The sequence below is a fragment of the Schistocerca cancellata genome, chromosome 4, assembly GCF_023864275.1.
Source record: "Schistocerca cancellata isolate TAMUIC-IGC-003103 chromosome 4, iqSchCanc2.1, whole genome shotgun sequence".
Lineage (NCBI taxonomy): Eukaryota > Metazoa > Arthropoda > Insecta > Orthoptera > Acrididae > Schistocerca > Schistocerca cancellata.
Genome location: NC_064629.1, coordinates 865,969,838 through 865,990,757, shown reverse-complemented (window position 1 = coordinate 865,990,757; position 20,920 = coordinate 865,969,838). Strand labels below are relative to the sequence as shown.

Below are 20,920 nucleotides of genomic sequence, written 5' to 3'. Positions count from 1 at the left end.
TGCAGCCAGGTTAGAATTCTGATAGCGGAAAAAGTGCCCCAAACAATAACATGAAGATTGGGCTGGTGACCTACATGGTTTAAGTAAGAAGTGTAATTTGAAATGTTTGTGCAGGCAGAATTATTTGGACTCTTTAATCAGGAATTTTGTAGTACATATTACCTGTAATTTGGGGTGAGGAACCATGCATAGAGGAAATCAGATCACTCTTTGATGGAAGTTATGCCTGCAGCTTGTGCCTATAAAAATTTTTAGATAGTCCAGAGTTCATTTACGATTGAAGAAGATATTGCAGCAGTCTACCACAAAGCACCAGTCATGTGGGATGTCACTCTACCTTCGGTAGGGCCCACATCTGCTCCACAGCCTGGACAAACTTGTGAACAACCATGCCAGCAGCAATGGGTCACATCAGCATTAGAACCATGACTTGGATATAAATATTGTTTGTTTCACCATGATTGCAGTGTCTGCTCCCATTACGATACAACATACCACAGGTGGGGCAAAAAATGTCACTTGTGAGAGGTATTTTGTAGCAGTTTTAATGCAAATATGTCCCATGGAAGTGTACCAAGTGAGTGCTAAATCTACAAAGTGAAGACTTCACAGGATAAAACCCAACAAATGTACTTAGATTCATTTATAGGAAAACACTCTGTGAAATTACATCTAGACACTGCTGCAGATGTGTCCTTGTTAAAACAAACTATTTTCTTAAGTTTAAGGCATCCCCCTTGCAGTCATCCAAAATATAACTGCAAGACCAATGGATGTTATGAGATGTTCTTGCTAGGAAAATTTCTAATTTTGCTTCCTATAATTTTTTAGACTGGGTATCAGATACAGCAATACTGGATCAGGTCATGTATCAGGTTCTTGACTAAATGCTAGCAAGCTCACTTTGTGATGAAGCAAGCTGGGATTTTTCTACTTCCCCTCTTGTTTTGCCATCTGCCTACTTAAATTAGTTTTTCAATTTTAACTAATTACCATTAACATAAGTGAATAAAAATCTGAACTTCCTTAAAGGAAAACGGTTGGCCCTCAGTTTATAGAATATAACACTAAATCCAATTTTGCACTTAGTTTTATGTATGTGATTGATTTTCCAATTTATTTTGATTATGTCTAGTTAGTATCTTTTGTTATAGAGTAAAATCAGTAATAGTTTTGTAACTTAAATTCTGTTGTTGACTAATAAACAAATATAAATTCTATAATAATTATAAATGTTTGGAAAACAAAATACTAGCATTCTGTAAGTATTTATTTGGCTCTATTTGAAAACATGTTAGCAAAGTCAGCCCTTGATTAATTCCAAAGTAATTAACAGTTTTGTCAAAAGTATTGTCTGCGTAACTATATGTGTTAATTTCATCAGTTAAACAAATAATTTGGTTTAACTCTTGTAGTAGAAAAAACTGTTAAAAGGAACCAATTTTTTGATGTATTCACTTGTTTTAGTTGTAATTTCCTTAAATTTAACTTCAAACAATGTGTAGTTTTAGCACCTGTCATTGTGATGATATATAAGGGCCCGATTTTTTGTCACGAGACAGTCAGTCCACGGCCGAGTTTCAGATGTGAATCCTATGCTGATTAGAACAACAATAATGCTTCAAATTAACTGTGAAATAAGTGTTACACAATTGGGCCATGTTTGAAAACAATGGAAGTGTCTGTTCCATACATACCTTCCTATTCTGCAAGAACTGTGAACTTTTTGGTTAGCTTTTTACTGCTCATAGATGTTCAACAGTAAACTATTGTAGCAATATGTGGGTGGCAGCCTGAAAACTATTAATGAGGCTTATCAAAAGTTAAACAATAGTGCACTGGCCATATTAAATGTGTGTATGGAGGGTTGTGAAAAGTGAAAGTAAACAACTGTGAAACACAAATGTGCACCTGATGGCAACATCATTTATAGTAGACAGTACTGCATTTCCACATCCTATTTTTTTAGCCAGTACATTGACACTAAGGACAACAAACAAAGAAACAAAGAAGGTGAACGTCATCACATATGGTGCCCCAGGTGAGGACTATTGTATGTGGGCACAGTAAACAAGGATGCGTGAACTTTGAACAGTGAAATCAACAGCGGTTTACATTGCAGTGAGGCAACAGCCAATCAGCACTGGGGTTTCATTGTTGCAGTAGGACAGCGGCCAACCAGCAAGCAGGTTGTATGGAAGCAGGCACTGAGCACAGGGGCAGCCAATCAACACGCAGGTTCACACAGCTGACAGCAAGTAAACAAGACACCTTGCCGAGAGGCTTATAACTTGCCTCAGCCGTGCAGTTGATAAATCAAATGACAACTGCAGCAGCAGCAGAAGGAGAGTGATTAAAAACAAGGAAATTTCATAGCCAAAGCTGTTTTGTATTAAGTGATACATAATGAGTGGCCTTAATGAACAAGACAGTGTGACTGAGAACAAACCTGTAGAGGTTAAGTTTTTAAATAAACAGAAAGACCTAATGGGGACTGATTCACAGGACAATAGTGGTTACAGAAAATTGTAAGCGATGTTAATGCAAATTATGAGTAGTATGAGTACGAAAGTAGACATTAGTAGTATGAAAAAAGACATTAGTAGTATGGAAGTAGATATTAGTGGTATTAAAACTGATGATTATATTAAAAATGAACTGAAGAAAGAAATTATAAAGGAAATTAAGGTGGTTAGCACTAATCTTTAACAATTAAATAAGAAGTTTGATGCAGTAGTTAAAGATTGTGATAATACAAATGATAAATTAACATTGAGTCATAAATGTGTGGAAGGAAAAAAGAAGGTTTGTGATGACAGTAGTATGAAGGTGGAGGTTTCCAATAAACAATGTGCTGAAAATAGGGTTAAACTTGAGGACCAAATTGATCAGATTAAAAATGATTTAAAAAGTGAGTTAGAAACCAAGTGTGCAGTAGTGAGGAAAAACCGGTAAAAGTAAATGAAAATGTAGATTCAAAATTGACTAAAATAGAGAAAAAGGTGGAAGAAGTACAAAATCTAAAGCATAGAGAAAGTGACAGTGGGTCTGATAATCATTTTGGTAAGCAGGATGACAGTTTTTCCAGGGAAAAGATAATGAGGATTTTTGTAAGAAGAAGATCACATGCCAAGTTAAAAGGAAGTGTGGCACCCTGTAGTAACAGTAAGTGCACAAGGTATATATGTTAAGTGTTTACTGGGCAGTGTTAGTGATTTGAATGGCATTTCACAGGCATTTTTTGAATCTATTAAGAACACAGAGGGTGTAGTAGTGATGCATGCTTCTGGAAAAAAGTTATTGGTGCTACTGGTAAGCTATCAAAGAGTGTGAAACAAGAGATACTATTAAATGTAAAATTGGCAGGACAGCTGTTGGAATGCAATTTCTTGGTGATTCCAAATCTCAGCATTGATGTTATATTTGAGACTAATTTCTTGTGCAATAATCAAGTAGGGTGTTCAACATTTTGTGTTGGATTCATTATATGGTGATAATGCTTACCCCAGCTGTCTGTCTCATTTTTTGTGTTTTTCTGAGGCAGTCAAACACTTCTTCGGACCTATCTGTAGTTTATAAGTGAATCAGAAGCACTCTTCAACTTTCTTGTATTTTGTACAGTAGCATACTATAGTATAAGAATAGTTTAAAAAGGTTTCCCCAAGAGGTAAGGTAAACAGAAAATGAAAGGTGTCAGCATATGAGAAATATAATTAACATCTGAAGTAATCAATTCATGAGTGCAGCAGCAGAGGCAATATGCAGTAAAAACCATCTTGGATACCAAGTCTCAATATTAATTGTAGTATAATAAAAGTGTTTGTGTTCAGTGCCATCAGCATATGGAGATAACTACCTACCTGTAGATGTGGGTCATGGTACAGCCTTTTCCAACATTAAGGAATAACAACTTTAAACATGAAACTTTAAACATAGTTGCCTGGAGTAATGTGTGGAAAGAATAAGCAAGGTTTGTATGTATATTACCCTTCAGGCTAGAATCTCATGCAATTTGATGGAATACAGTGAAATAATAGTTTTTCTAAGTGATAATTTTGTCTGATCAGTAATGAGAGTTAAGTTTGCCTAGCATAAGGATCTGTTACTGTTGAGTGTTTTTCAGTAGAATCAATTTTGCATTGGATAATCAGAGCAGGTGTTTATTTATTAGATAATGAAGCAATAATGAAATAATAAAATAATGAATAATGTTAGGGTCTTAAGAATTAGGGAACCTCTCTCTACAGTAGGGATACTTTTTGAGAATGCACTCCACTAGCTAATGAGATGAGAAAGGTAAGTAAAATAATGAAGCTGACACACATGATTGATGAAAAAGATAATTGTATAAAAAAAAGTGATGTATGTGTATTGAAGATCTATATTTTGAACTAGGCAACATTGGGTACTGTGTATATTGCGCAATTCATGACATTGCAGCTAGGAATTAGAGCTTAATGGAAAGAGCAATATTTTATTGAGGTACAAATAATATGGGGTCTAATGTTGCAGAATTGGCTCTATAGGTTATCTGAAAACTTCTATTTGTGTTCGTAGGAAGTGTGAGCTTAAAGTGGTAATACTGGGATGAAGAAAAGCAATTTTGCTGATTAACTGATAACTATGGTGCTAGACTGATGTGAATATTCTAACAGGTCAATTATTTGGTAACATTTAGTGATTTTGTGAGGATTTAAATTTCTAGTTGAATGAGAGTAGTGTTCAAAGTTGAGTAGGGAAGTGAGGCAACGATTTGCTACAGCTTCCATTCCCTTAATTTTGGTTGGAAGTTATGTGATGCTGACTCTATTCTTCTTCCATAATGTAATGATTAATAAAACTATGCTACTGTACACCTTGAGTTTGTGTTAGAAGTAATGCACAGCTTGAGTTTTTGCTATTTTGCAAATGGAAAAGAGATCCAAATCTTTCAAGTTTAACCAGTTTCAGACAGTTATGACTTAGAGTAATGTTTTGTAGTGTAATGTGCACTTTATTTTAAATTTTTATGAGTCCACACCTTTCATACTATAGTCAATTTTAGAGCAAATTATTGTAAGGTTATGAGAACTATGTAATGTATTTATTTATGATGTAATGGTTTATCATTTGCCATTTATATTAAATTTTTTTTCTTAGACTTAAGTTAGAAGTAAAAGTAAATGTACTGAAGTACGGTATTTTGTCTAATTTTTTCATGTACTCTGGCAGAGGAGAACCACGTCCAAGGGAACTGATAGCAGGTTCATTTCCTTGCTAACTGCCACTTGGATCTATTGAAGGTGAGGACAACTTGGAGAGAAATGTGAAAAACCTCATTAAAACTATGAAATTGCTTGTGAAAAATATTAAACAGTGAGCAAGTGAACTGCAATGCACAGTGAAATTTAGTGTTTTGTGATCCAAAATGATTTATTTTGTTTAAGTGAGACAGGACTTGTATAAACTTTTACGGATCTTAAAATGTAATCTTTGTTTACCCAAAAAGGACAGCACTAATAATAAAGATGCGTAAATTTTATTAAATGTGTAGCTTATAGATATTTTTTTGATATTGTGCAATACACTGTATGTAAATATTTTGTAGGGGAATTTTCATATGGATAGTTCATATAAGTATAAATTTGAAAAAATATATGTACTTTAGTTTGATAAGATTTCATATGTATTTTTTGTGTGTAGATTGTTAAACCGAATTTCTAGCACCACTTGTGGTCATGGAATTGCCCAGTTAGGTATTTGCAGTATCTATCTGGCCAGTCCAATGAAGGGGTGATGCGACAAATCAAGCTGGGGTATTTGTACTTCCCGTCTTGTTTTGCCATCTACCTAGTTAAATTTGTTTTTTCAGTTTTAACTAATTATCATTAACATACATGAATATAATCTGCATTTCCATAAAAGAGAAAGGTTGGCCCTCAGTTTTAAAGAATATAATACCAGAGCTAATTTTGTGCTTAGTTTTATGTATGTAATTGACTTTCTAATTTATTTCGATTATGCCTAGTTAGTATCTTTTGTTATAGGGTGAAATCAGTAATTGTTTTGTAACTTGAATTCTGTTGCTGACTTATAAACAAATATAAATTCTATAATAATTATAAACGTTTGGAAGACATAATACTAGCATTCTGTAAATATTTATTTTGCTCTATTCGAAAACATGTTAGAAAGCCAGACCTTGATTAATTCAAAAGTAAATAGCAGTTTTGTGAAAAGTATTGTTTGCATAACTGTATATGTTAATTTCATCAGGTAAACAAATAATTTGGTTTAACGTTTGTAGTAGAAGAAACTGTTAAAAAGAATCAATTTTTTGATGTATTCAGTTAATTTAATGAGTTAAGTTTTGACTGTAATTTAATTTCAAACAATGTGCAGTTTTAGCACCTGTTACTGTGATGATATACATGGGCCTGATTTTTGGTCATGAGACAGTCAATCCATGGCCCAGTTTCAGACAAGAAACCTATGTCAATTAGAACAACAACAATGCTTCAACTTAACTTGAAATGAGTGTTACACAATTAGACCTTGTTTTAAAACAATGACAGTGTCTGTTCCATACATAGCTTTCTATTCTTCAAGAACTTGGAACTTTGTGGTGAGGTTTTTACTGTTCATGGATGTTCAACAGTAAACTATTGTAGCAGTATGTGAATGTTAGCATGAAAACTATTAATGAGGCTTATCAAAAGCTAAACAATAGTTCACTGGCCATATTAAATATGTTGTGAAAAGTGAAAGTACAGTTATATTGTTTACAGTAGACAGTACCGTGCTTCAAACCCCTGTTTTTTCAGCCGGTACTTAAAAAAATAATGGATCTGTGTCTTATATATAGATCTGCTTGTGTGTGTGTGTGTGTGTGTGTTCTGTATGTAATAAATAATTATTGGTTTGAAGATGGATAGAAGGTAACATCATTCTGACAATAGCATTGTGTAGTGGAACTTTGACACATCTGGAAAGATGATATATACACCAGGCATAGCTGTCAGGTCATAAGAAAACTAGCTTCCTAGCCTTGGTTCTATGGGGAAATAGTGAGTCAAACACAAATTCTGCTATTTCGAAACAGACACAAGTATAGCTATTTCTTGTGATTGATTTCCATGTTAAAACTATGGGCACAAAGCACCTAGTTTCATAAGCCATTATACTTCTTAATAGACATTTTTACATATAGTATGAAGATGTGATATTGATTCCTACCATTACCAAATGATCCATTAAAACTAGTCTTCCACAACATGTACCCAACCAGCTGAAAATGATTTCTGTGAGTGGTTATTGCACATTGATGCTGAACATAGGAGGTGGTCAGTTTATTGTGACTGGATCGTGTATTAACCACTTTGTAGAAATGAATGAAAGTGTGGGAGCATTTTGTCAGAGATCTGCCAGGCATGGACAGAAAGCTGGACATCATATGGTGTGAGGTCGGCATGACTATAGCGCTCCATGACATGAAGGATTTGAAGGAAAGGGAAAAGACACAGTGTGTCAATCAGTGAGTGGTTGTGGTGCACTGGAGGTGTTTGCCATTACAACATGGTCAAAGACAACATTTGGAAGATTTCACATTGAGAACAATGATACAAGAGCTGGGAGGAGGACAAAGTGTAATGGGTGTAGCTCAGGAGTTTCCTACTGTTCACAGCATTATTTCACATGCATGCGGAGCATTCTGAACTACATACATTGCTATCGTGAAGAGATGAAATGGTTGACAGTGGTCAACCTCAATAACAGATGACCTCTATATTGTGCAACAGGCAAGAAGAGACCTACATCAAACAGCAGGTACAAGAGATGGAACTACAAGGAATATACTCTCACGTTCCACATTAGCAGGGCAACTGCATTGTGGAGGTGGTCTCTTTACCTGATCACTACTACGTTATGTTCTGTTGACACCTGCACATTGGAGGCACCGTTTGCTATGGTATCAGGAGCATAGGTAGTGGACCGATGAGGAATGGGGTCATATGCTCTTCTCGGATGAGAGCAGATTCAGTATGAGTAGTGATTCTGTGCACATCTTAACATGGCCAGAGGTGGGAACACTTAATGCATCCAGAAATATTATCAAACATGAGCATTTCGGTGGTTCATGTGATATGCTGTGATGAGTCCTAATGATGCATGGGTGTCATGACATCCAAATCTTTGAACATGCTACACTCACTGGTCAACATTACTGCAAAACAGTACCGCTTTCCCAGGTGTGTCTTTTCAGGGCTGCATTTGGGCCTGACTTCATTTTTATGGATTGCTATGCATTACTGCATCAAACAGCACAGGTGGAGAAGCTCATGGAATGAGATGATATTCAGGGGATGGACATAATTCTCATTGATAACATGTAGTATGCATTAGGTAGATGTACTGCAGCATGTCCGTGTGCACCAATGGCCATCCAGTAGTTGTCAGTCATGCTGGTGGAGGAATGGAATACTTTACCACAAAAATTTCTTACAAAACTTGTGGCCAGCATGGGAGTATTTTACAGAGCATGCACTGTGCTGCCAGTCTGCATTAGTATTCATAAAAGTGTAGGACCAACATCGGATTGCATCATAGCATGGTAATATGACCACCCACAGCAAATGTTTTTTTACAAATGATGATTATTTGCTGTACTAGCAAAAACTCATTGGTCATGATGGTGATATTTCCAGTCACATGATCTTCTGAATGTGATCAAACCCACACTATAATGTATGTGCCATTATGTGCAAATTCATGAGCCATGGGGGGGGGGGGGGGGGGGGGGGAGGGGGGGGGGAGGAGTCCAGCAACAACAAGCAACATGCATAGTGCTGTTCTGAACACCAAAAACACATACTTAGCAGTGTATATTTCTTAAAGTAGCAGCCCAGGCGTCTATAAAAATATAAGAGACAACTCCCAAGCCTGACAAACCCATGGTAGAACATGATAATCCTAACCTAGAATTTTTATAATAAAGGTGTATGGATGTCTCTGATAACATTTGAATTTGAACTAACATGTGTATTTTGATAAAATAATATGCTTTCTCTAGACTTCAGTCCTTAGTCCAGTGCTTATGTAAGCTCTGTAGTAGTTGTAAATGGCTCAGAATATATATTTTAATAAAAGCTCACACCAACAGCATGAGTTTGCATAATTAGTTTCCAAATTAAAATTATAGATAGATAGATAATATTTTGCAAATGTCAAACACAGTTAGCCAATTGTATATACTGATAAAAAAAACAAAAACAAATGAGTAAATATTCCAGATGACAGCACTTTCGGTCATAACCTCTAAGTGTGGTTATAATTACAATCTTATATGTGAACACGCGTAGGCCAAGAGTGGCATGGTGTGGATGTGACTTTATTTTCTGTATGCACAACAGCATACTAATGGAGAAAATTCACTTTAAAGACACCTAGCCCACTTTATAGCAAGAAAGTAATTGTTTATTTAAATTATAATAACATGTGATGGTAAAATGTTAAGATATGGCTATCAGAATGATTCTAACAACTTAGTTCAGAGTATCCATCTGCACAGCACTGTAGCAATGAGATATGAAGCAGTATCAATGATGACAGCACCTTAGACCATCCTTCAACAATACACTTTCGCCCTCCAAAACACTCCCTTTTATATGTGTTGATAACAGTAAATTTGCCACAATTGATACAGCCAAAGAGAACAGTAAAAGAAACTGTTAAATGTATGATAAATGGGGTTAAAAATTAGACAAACCTCAAGCAAAAGTATTAAAAGCTAATCTAAATCATGTAGATATAATTTTTTCTATCCAGGTTGTCCACAGAGTCCCTTTTCATATCCTTTATCAGCAAACTTCTCATGATTCACCTGTAGTAGTATACATTCAATGTGTTTCATTTCTGAAATGATAGCACTTTACACTTTATCCAATTACTTTTTGCAATTCCAGATATATGTGACTTGCAACTATCAGAATAAAATAACACTACTGTTCCCTCACACACATATAGAGCTACTGGGAGTATGACAGATAAATCTAGTCTCTCTAGAAAGCACCATAGTTCTTTTAATAAGACAAATGTTCTGTCACCTCTTAGATATAGTCATTACAGGTCATCTTGATCTGTTACCCCATCTGTATAATAATTCCACATAATTTTTCTATGTCTGCTTTTTGTTCATGATGTTGCTTCACAATTCAGTAGATTTCTTGCTCTCCAGAAGTTGCTTTAAATTTACCACATATGTCACTTAAGTGGACTGACATTGTTGCCACAACTGTCTTCTTGGCTGCACTCTTACGTTGATGATAAATATTCCAATTTTTGTCTGTAACTTTTGATATGGCTGCTGTTTAAAATGCACAGCTTTCTTCACTTCCTCAGTCCATAGACATATATGGTGATTGTTTTTAGCCTCGTATTTTAGGAAATATGCATTTCTTCCAATATTTAAACTGTAAGCCTAAATGTATTTTGCATTCTGTAAGTACTCACTTACAGATCTCAATCTCTGTGTGATAATATGAAAAAATAAATATGCAATGGCTGTCTTCAAAATTTCCATTGACATTCTGCTTGTACATTACATATAAATAGTAGAAATTAGGTGTCCCTGAGTGAAACCTGGGTTTGAAATACAGGGTGATTCAAAAAGAATACCACAACTTTAGGAATTTAAAACTCTGCAACGACAAAAGGCAGAGCTAAGCACTATCTGTCGGCGAATTAAGGGGGCTATAAAGTTTCATTTAGTTGTACATTTGTTTGCTTTAGGTGCTGTTGACTAGGCGTCAGCGTCAGTTGATGCTAAGATGGCGACCGCTCAACAGAAAGCTTTTTGTGTTATTGAGTACGGCAGAAGTGAATCGACGACAGTTGTTTAGCGTGCATTTCAAGCAAAGTATGGTGTTAAACCTCCTGATAGGTGGTGTATTAAATGTTGGTATAAACAGTTTACAGAGAATGGGTGTTTGTGCAAAGGGAAAAGTTCTGGACGGCCGAGAACGAGTGATGAAAATGTAGCACGCATCCAGCAAGCATTTGTTCGCAGCCCAGGAAAATTGACTCACAGAGCTAGCAGAGAGCTGCAAATTCCACAATCAACTGTATGGAGAGTCCTACAAAAAAGGTTAGTTATGAAACCTGAACGTCAACTACCCGAGGCGATGGATCGGCCGCCAGGCAGCCCATGACAGAGCACTTCATCACTGGCCTCCAAGAAGCCCTGATCTTACCCCCTGCGATTTTTTCTTATGGGGGTATGTTAAGGATATGGTGTTTCGGCCACCTCTCCCAGCCACCTTTGATGATTTGAAACGAGAAATAACAGCAGCTATCCAAACTGTTACGCCTGATATGCTACAGAGAGTGTGGAACGAGTTGGAGTATCGGGTTGATATTGCTCGAGTGTCTGGAGGGGGCCATATTGAGCATCTCTGAACTTGTTTTTGAGTGAAAAAAAACCTATTTAAATACTCTTTGTAAGGATGTATAACAGAAGGTTATATTATGTTTCTTTCATTAAATACACATTTTTAAAGTTGTGGTATTCTTTTTGAATCACCCTGTATGTTATTTTACAAGCTTTAGTAAAATGAGTAAAAAAACTGAGTGCCATTTTATACCTTACTAACTGCTGTATTCAGAAGCACTTCTAAATTTGTCTGCCCCAAGGCTGGTAACAAATAACCATGAAGACTGCTCCATCGTTCTCCTTTGTGTATTGTGCTTTGTATTAGATTAAAGTTTATTTCCCCACTAGGTAATTCCAATTCTTTGCCAGCATTCAGAAAAGCATCAGCTAATTTCATTTCTTCTGGATCAACAGTATTTAGTGGAATCGTCTGGCTTTGCATCTGAAAATATAGTGTTTATTACATTCATTTAAGGTGAAAAGAGGTAAATGAGTGCAGCAAAAGTTAGAAAAATTATTTTCGAAACTAACATGTGCAACTGCCATGACTGCCACTGACACAATGGTGCCCAGTAACCCAAGTGTTATCTTTTTCCTATTTTTTTCTTTGTCATTTTCTAGGAACATACCATAAAAGCATATTGAAAACTTGAATTAAACAGACCTCACTCTTCATATTTTTTCAATGTTTTTCAACACTTGGAAGACTCTTCTCAAATTCACTCTGAAAGACAACATTTAACAGCAGCCACAAAGATAGTGGTCAAATTAGCAGTAAGTGCACAAACTTTGAATTCATATGCACAAGCTTATCCCTGCAGCACAATGTGCATGGCATCTGTATTAAGAAAAGAGTTATATGCTTTCACTGAGGTGGAAGGAACATTGTGAATTTTCAGTGATAGGCGTAAGGCATCAAAATACTCTCAGAATAAAAAAGAGGACAGAGCACATAAAAAGAGCATGGTACACATTAAAAAGAGGATACACTTTATCAATAAAATCATGTGGCTTACAACTTAAAAATTAACAATGTAAAACTACACTAAACTAAATGAGTGACTTTCTTTGGGTATTTTAAGACTAAATATGCAGTACTTTGACAGTTTATTTGTTGTAACCACACATAGTTATCCCATTAATGTCTTTTTCACTTTTATGCCTTGAATATTTGGAGGATGAAGAAATCTTCCTTAACAGTTTCTTGTTTCCCAGCATTATTCATAAAAGCTCAGGTAGTTCAAGTGTTTGAAATTATACTGGACACACACAAAATCTTGTATGTTTTCTGCTTTAAATCTATTCCTGTCTTTGGTCCACTGTGTGTTTACAAGAGGAAAGGCACATTCTGTGTTAGCATTATGACTAGATATAGGAAAAAAGAATTATAATTTTTAGCAGTTCAGAATAACATACATCACTAGATGGCTGACTGAAATATTCACACCACACTTCAGCTGCTGGTTGTTTTTTTTCCTTTTATAGTGTTTCAAAAATTTTATAAAATTATGAAACTGATAAAAGTACAATTTATCATTAACAGTAACATTTTTTTGTTCATTGTGATACTGTGACACAGCTTTGAACATCCTCCCAAATAGGAATTCTTGACAGCTGCATCCACTTGAAAAGTCTGAACTGTTGATACTGAGACAAGCACTTCTGTCGATATTCAATAGCAGAACTATACACAACTGCCATCTCTTTGTCAAAGCTGTCACACTACTGTGAGTGACCTTCTTCCCTTCTATGTGTATTAACTTTATTTCTAAGGGCATGTAATTATGTTTATATCTTCCATTAGGAGTTTCTAAAGTAGATTCTAAAACAGAAATAGCTTCAGCAACAGAATTTGCTATTAATTACAGTGATGAGTGATATTCTTTGTTCAAAAATTGCATCCTTTTCTCGGAGACCACAAAAAGAGGTCATTTTGTAGATTTTTATGAAATTCAGCCAGACACATTTTCTTGCCTCATAAAGAGGACATGTGTGGGAAAAAGTGAATGTATAGTAATTCTAAGAAAAGTCACCTGTTACACAAACACTCTGTTAATATTTACATCAAAATGTAATAACTTCTGTGTAAATTGCGTGTATCCATTCTATCATCAGTCACCAGAAAATATTCAAGGGAATGAATAAGCACTCTGTCTTCAGGCCACAAGTGCCCATCAGAACCATCTGACCACCATGTCATCCTCAGCTGACGATGCAGATAGGAGGGGCATATGCTCAGCACACTGCTCTCCTGGTCATTAGGATGGTTTTCTTTGACTGGAGCCACTATTACTCGGTCGAGTAGCTCCTCAATTGGCATCACGAGGCTGAATGCACCCCAAAAAATGGCAGCCGCACATGGCAGCCTGAACAGTCACCCATTCAAGTGCCGGCCACACCCAACAGCACTTAACTTTGGTGATCTGATGGGAACCAGCGTAACCACTGTGGCAAAGATGTTGCCCAATGGAATTAATGCTCAATATAAAAACTATCTGTACATGGCAGAAAATAACTATTAGAAAAATTTTCAAAAGGACTTGCTGCTTTGAGTTATCTGAAGCAGAGGGTATTTTGACAGTTCCATCAAAATACTATTTACTAAAACACACTGAGAAATATGTAAGAAACCCCTCTATACATGAACATCAGCCCAAATTGAGGTTCCATAGAAATAAATAAGATTAAAACACAACTATCTAATATCAAATCACAAATATGTAAAGGATTACTGCAGTTTATTAGGGAAAATATCGTCATTTAATAGCAATAAAGTAGTGATAATGTACGATTGCTGCAGTAAGAGAGGCCATAACTAGGAATGAGATATGAGAGTGGTTGTCTCAAGAAGATCTTGAGACATTTCTCCTAAACTATGCCTCATGAAACTCTCAGAAATGTAAGCATGCTTCTGATACAATAATTACATGGCACTAAGGACAGCAACAGGCTTAGACATTTTGTAGAATGGCCCAATTGGCTGAGTCATAAAAAGAGATGTAGCTTACATCTACAAGAAACAGTAGACACATACTCTGGTAGGCCTGCAACAGCAAACACCACACAAAGAAAATCTGATCATTTCATTTGTTTGACATGAGTGAGAAGGAAGGGAATATATATAGTGTACACCAAAAGGAAATAATGGGCCCGGAAATGTTTTACAGTTATCCCTGAAAAAAGTGGAACTTTGCATGGAGTATTCCTAGGCTCATCACTTATTTGTGTCTTATTGGTGCAAATATGACTAATGGCAGAGTGTTACTGATTTTCTAGGGGAGAAAATAACATACATATGTTATGGATAAAACCATCTAGTTGTGTCTCCATATGCATAATATGTATTAGACCTGTTTTCTTTGTAGTAGCCATATTGAATCACTTCCTTACACACCTACCTTTGCTCTCTCTTCAATAACACGAAGCATAGAATGTATTTGGACATCTGGATATTATGACTGTGGAGCTTGTTTAGGAGACAAATTATTGTGCTAAGAAGAAATGTGACACCGATTGTAGATGCTACATTTATTTTACATGGGAATTATGCAAAATAATTAAAAATGGATCATTGCATCAAATAAAATGAAACTTTAAGCAAGCACCAATCTTAGACATGCAACCAGTATTCAACATTAGGATTTTCATTTTTTCTATTAATAATTCATGTGGTCAAATTATCATACTAATATGGACAGACTAAATCCAGGAAATTAAGGCCCACCACACACTGCATAAAACAAGGGCAGAACAGAGGCACAGCAGAGGAGCAGAGCGTCTGCAGTTCAGCATGATGTGTTCACACAGTTCAGCACATCCTGCATGTCCACTGTAAACCTTTTCATGTAGTTAGGTTTAGAGTCTGAGTCTGATCCAGAACATGTGATTTACTTTTTATTCTTATTTTGTGCATATAAGAGCAGTGAATGGTCTCTGTGAAGCAGCAAGTATAAGCAAAAGCAAAGAACATATGGTAAATGTGTGGTGTCTGTGATGATTACTGCTCAACTACTCAAGGAAAACTTCTGATTAAACTGATGACACTTTTAAGGAATTCACATGATGATAGAGGAAACCTTAAAACTTGCAAGACCCCATACTTACTAAAGAAAAGTTAGGGGCATGTTTAAAGTATGCAGTAAAAATCTAACTTATTTTTCTCTCAATATTTATTATAATTAAGAGAAAAAAATTCAATGCAAATTCAAGAATTCAAAGAAACTGTATACATTTGACATATTTACTCATGAAGTTCATGCAGTATGTTCAAACACATTTCAACACAATAACTTTCTGAAGTAGTAGCTGATCTGGTAGATGCTGAAGGATTATTCACATATATAGTTTCAATGTTCTCCAAATAGTTGAATTGTAAGAGGATGATAATGATGTTCATAATTGATGTGGTATCATTGATTTACATAATATTTCCTCTTGTTTTTCTGATGTGATCTGTAGCACTTTTTTCTTCATTGGTATCTGGTTGGCTTTTGGAATTTCTTTGACTGAGAGATACACTGATATGAAAAATTGATACAAATCATCTTCTTCTTGTTTGACTGCATTCCCAAATAAATTGTCTCATTTCTTAGCTCTCTCTTCACAGCTGTTTATGCTCTCAAGTATCACATTATTGGCATCAACTGTTTTCTTTTGGCAATGTCTATTCTGGTTCATCCAGTATTTCATTACATTTTATTCCTGTGATGTCATTGTCTCTGTCATAATTTGTAATAGTCATTCTATTGTGATCAGTATCCATCATATTTGTTGTTGTTGTGTTCCTGTTTGTCAAATTTGGAATTAAAAATTCCATCTGTTTTTCATATGTTGATGGGAAGACTGAGGTAATTTCTTGCAAAAACTAATACTTACAATTTCTACAATGTAATTCCTCTGCTATTTTCATCCATATTTCTTCGTTCAACTTTCCCTCATGTAGTCTGTATCACTGTTATCATGAAGCATTGAGTCATCCTGAACTAAATGAATGAAATATTCCATCATTAAATATTTTTCATACAGTCAACAAGAGTTAACTGTGGTTGGAGATGTACATACTGCTGCCAAAAGCTCAATACTGGCAAAGCATAACCTGATGAAACATCTGACACACTGATGACAGTTGCAGCGGGTGCAAAGGAAAACTGTGCTGCTTGGACAAAGTGACAGAGTCCTTCCCAGCTTCATGCCTGCACTGTGCCTCTGCTGTGTCTTTATGTGGTGCCTCATTGGATTGTATGCTCTACAAACGTTGGATCCCCTTTGCTCTGCTGCTGTTGTGTGCAGTGTGTGCAGGACTAAAGTGTTGTGCAGCAAAGGCAGTTTGACATTGAAGATTGGGTGAGGATGAGTAACTGTGCGAATATCGACAAAACAGACAAAGCTGAAAATGCTACATTATGTCTTACTTACAAAAATAGGAACACAAGATTACAAAGAGCATACACTTTGTCAGATTAAGTGGAATCATAAACAGAGATCTTGCTAGATAACTACACTTCGAAGGTATTTATTAATTCCTTCTACCAATTTCGATATCAACACTGGCAATATTTTACCCCTGGCTTCTGAAAGTGGCTTCATCACATTAGTTTTATTTGCAGTAGCATTGCTTTTAGTGCAGGATTCTAAAATGTTCCATAAATTTTCAGTATACCAAAATCAAGAGATTGTGGAGTGTCTTAAGCTGCTTCGAGTGTTCCACAGCAACCCAATTACAGTATTTGTTACATTGGACATGGTTACTACCATTGTCCTGTTGATAGATAAAATTTGTTTCATCTACATCTACACTCTGCAAGCCACATTTTGGCGTGTGGTGAAGAGTACTTCACATACAACTCTTTTCAATCTGAAAATAGTAACTTAACCATTTCTTTCCAATTAAATGCAAGTTAAAGATTTCACCCCAGCTTATTACGCAACCTCAAGCAAGTGCTGACTTACCTCCATTCATTATTGTTGGAATTACTATACATGTCTGGGCTTCTGCTCTGTATGTGCTAGTTATTTGTATTTACACATTGGATGGATTGTAATAGTGGCCTATTGCTATAATGTGGAGCAAGTCAGTTCCACAGTTATAGTATACTCAATCAGTGAAAAATATGGTAAAATTCTGACCATAACAGCTGTCATGTTTTACACATCTCAAGTGTGGCAAATTATGTATTTATCTTTTCCTATGTTTTCTTAGTAGTATATTTCTACAATTTTGGGCATGTTTTTCTATTTAACAGATTTAATCTTACATTATTTTAACTGTATGTGTAAATCAGGCATTCTGTTGTGCAATTTTAATTTACACTGAACAACCAGCTGCACAGCTCATTAAAGGGTCAGCATCTGTAGGTTAAATGTCAACAGCGTACCGAGTTGCATATCTAGGTTTCTATCTGCTTTTATAGTTTACTTTTTCAGTTAGTTTTGCTGGCTGGGTAGTATGTGTGCATGCTGTATATGGATGCAGGAGTCACTGGCCGCAGTTTGTAAACACGTGAATGCACTTTTAGCTACAGGCTGGTGCAGTGGTGGAGAATTTGGTGCACCCCATCGGACACCTCAGGTATTATGTTTCACCCACAGGTGCTGCACCTCCTGGTGTACCCAACATGGTGGATCCACCATCACAGCAGGGTGAGTGGTGGGTGGTAATGCATTTGTGTAACTTAAGGAGGAGGGCTAATGTGGAGACTGTCTGCCAGGCCTCATCTATTTGTCCTGTGAGGGAACAGGTGGTGATCCTTTTGCAGGATCCAAGCACACACATGTGAGCATGGGTTTGCTAATTATTGAAAGCTCAAATATTAGGCATGTTATGGAAACCCTTGCAAAGATAGCATTTGTGGTCAGAAAGAAAGTCAGTGTGCACTTGGTATGTCTGCCAGGGGACCTCATGCAAGATATGGAGGAGTCCTTGCCTTTGGTTATTGAGTGCGCAGGGTGCAGTTATCCACAAGTTGTGGCTCACATTGACACCAATGATGTCTGTTGCATGGATTCTGAGACCATCCTCAGTTCATATGGACAGTTAGCGGAAGCGGTGAAGACTGCTGGCCTCACGCGGAGTGTCCAAGCACAACTTGCAACTTACAGCATTTTTGCCTTAGCTGATCTGAGTCCTTTGGTTTGGAGCTGAGTGGATGGTCTCAACCAAGGGCTTCATTGAATCTGTGACAGTCTTATCTGTGGATGTTTGGACCTGTGTTGATAACACAGGGATAGGTCAGGGATGCACCACACACAGGAAGCAGCTACTCAGTTGTGAAGAGTACATGTTTTTTTTTTTTTTAGGCTAGATGGTACAGAGTAAAAACACTGTGACTGTCAAAATTTTATCAGTAAATTGTCAAAGTATTAGTAACAAAGTTCCTGAATTTACTGTCCTCAAAAATTTCTCATATTCAAATTATTCTCAGGGAAGAGAGCTGGCTGAAACCAAAAGTAGAAAGCTCTGAGATATTCAGTGAGTCACGGAATGTACATTGAGAAGACAGATTTGATACCATATGAGGCAGTTGCAGTTGACAAAAATATTTTCCCTATTGAGGTCCAATTTGAGGGTGACAGTGAAGTTATCTGGTCATGCATAACAGGTCTAGGTGGAATCAAGTTAATTGTTCGATGTTTTTACTGTCCACCCAATTCCACTGTGATGGTTTTAGAGTCATTCAAAGAAAGTCTGTGGCAAGTGGCATGTAAGTACGCAGATCATGAAATACTAGTTGGAGGCAGTTTTAACCTAATGAGTACAGGCTGTGACATCCATGGATTCACTGCTGGGGGTACAGACAAGACAGTCTTGCAAAGTACTTTTGAACACATTTTCCGAAAACTGTCTTGAGCAGCTGGTTCAGCAGCCTACATGCAGTGGAAATATTTTAGACCTTGTGGCCACAAACAGGCCTAACACCAATGACAGTGTCATTATAGAGATGGAGAATAGTTATCATGATATGGTCAGAGTGGCTATGGTTACTGAAGTTAATAAATGGATCAAGAAAGCTAGGTAAGTATTTCTGCTAGAAAGAGAAGATAAGCAGTTGTTAGCATCTCACTTACACAATAATTGGGTAAAATTTAGTTCCAGTATGATGCATGTAGAGGAATCATGGGCAAAATTTAAACAGACTGTAAATTGTGCTCTGGAGAATTATGTGCCTCGTAAGTGGTTTAAGGATGGAAAACATCTACTGTGGATTAACAATGAAATTTGTAAAATTCTGAAAAAATGAAGGCTGTTGCACTCTTGGTTCAAAAGAGAATGCATAGATAATAACAGGCAAAAATTAGTAGAGATTTGTGTGTCTGCAGAAAGATCTATACAGGAAGCACACAATAACTACCACCATCATACCTTAGCAAAAGATCTGGCAAAGAACCCAAGAAAATTCTGGTCCTACATAAAATCACTTGTTGAACACACTGGAGAGGCAGTGCAAGACAGTAAAAGGAAAGCTGAAGCTTTAAATTTTATATTTAAGAAATTTACATCAGGAGAATCATACTATCATACCATCATTGGACCATCATACACACACAAGGACAACTTAGCAGTAGGCATCCATGGTACAGGGCAGCAAATACATATAAGTTGCCAGCTCCAGATGGACTCCAAATTCACTTTTACAAAGAGTACTCTTTGGAATTGGCCACTTAGCTTGCTTTCATCATGAATCACTCACCCAAGTTGAAGCCCAAGCAACTGGAAAGAAAGTGCTGGTAACTCCTGTATAAAAGAGTAAAAGAAAGGACCCAAAAAATTAATGACCAATATTCTTAACAACAGTTTGCTGAAGAATTGGTGAACTTTTTCTCAGTATGAATAAAATAAATTTCCTTGATATGGAAACGCTTTTGTCCATGAATCAGTATGATTTTAGAAACCATCACTCATACAAAATTCAGCAGCCCTTTTCCCATATGAAATATGAAGAATTATGGATTAAGGTCAACAGGCAGATTCTAGATTTGTGAAAAGAATGTGACACAGTGTTCCATTGCAGGCTGTTAACAAAGGTACAAACGTAGGGAGTGTTCATAAATAATAGAAACCAGTACAGATGATGAGTGCTCATCAAAGAGAAGGGTATTGTCAGGAGTGCCCCAGGCAAATGTGATACTTCCATTATAATTTTGTATATTCATAAATGATCTGGTGGATGGGGTGGGTCGCTATCTGTGGCTGATTGCTGATGATGCTGTAATGTACAGGAAGATGTCATGATTGAGTGACTTTAGGAGGATACAATATGACTTATACTAAATTTCTAGTTGTTGTAGTGAATGGCAGTTTGCCCTAAATGTAGAAAAATGTAAGTTAATGCAGATGAGTAGGAAAAACAAACCCATAATGTTCAAATATAGCATTACTACTGTGCTATTTGACAAAGCCACATTTTTTAATTGTTTGGGCATAACATTGCAAAATGATATGCAATGGAAAGAGCATGTAGGGATTGTAGCAGGGAAGGCAAATGATCAACTTCAGTTTATAGAGAGAATTTTGGG

At 36.3% G+C, this 20,920-nt stretch overlaps 1 protein-coding gene across 2 annotated transcripts in view; it reads right to left on the bottom strand.

Moving 5' to 3' along the window:
* LOC126185001 (neither inactivation nor afterpotential protein G-like) overlaps window positions 1–20,920 on the bottom strand; it is a 227,410-nt gene that overhangs the window by 127,884 nt on the left and 78,606 nt on the right. Inside the window, exon 5 of one of the 2 annotated variants that reach the window (XM_049927720.1) lies at window positions 11,619–11,849. The exons of the other annotated variant lie outside the window; for it this stretch is intronic. Within the exon in view, the coding sequence (XP_049783677.1) occupies window positions 11,619–11,849 (231 nt within the window). The remainder of the gene's footprint in view (window positions 1–11,618; window positions 11,850–20,920) is intronic. 2 annotated transcript variants of the gene reach the window in all.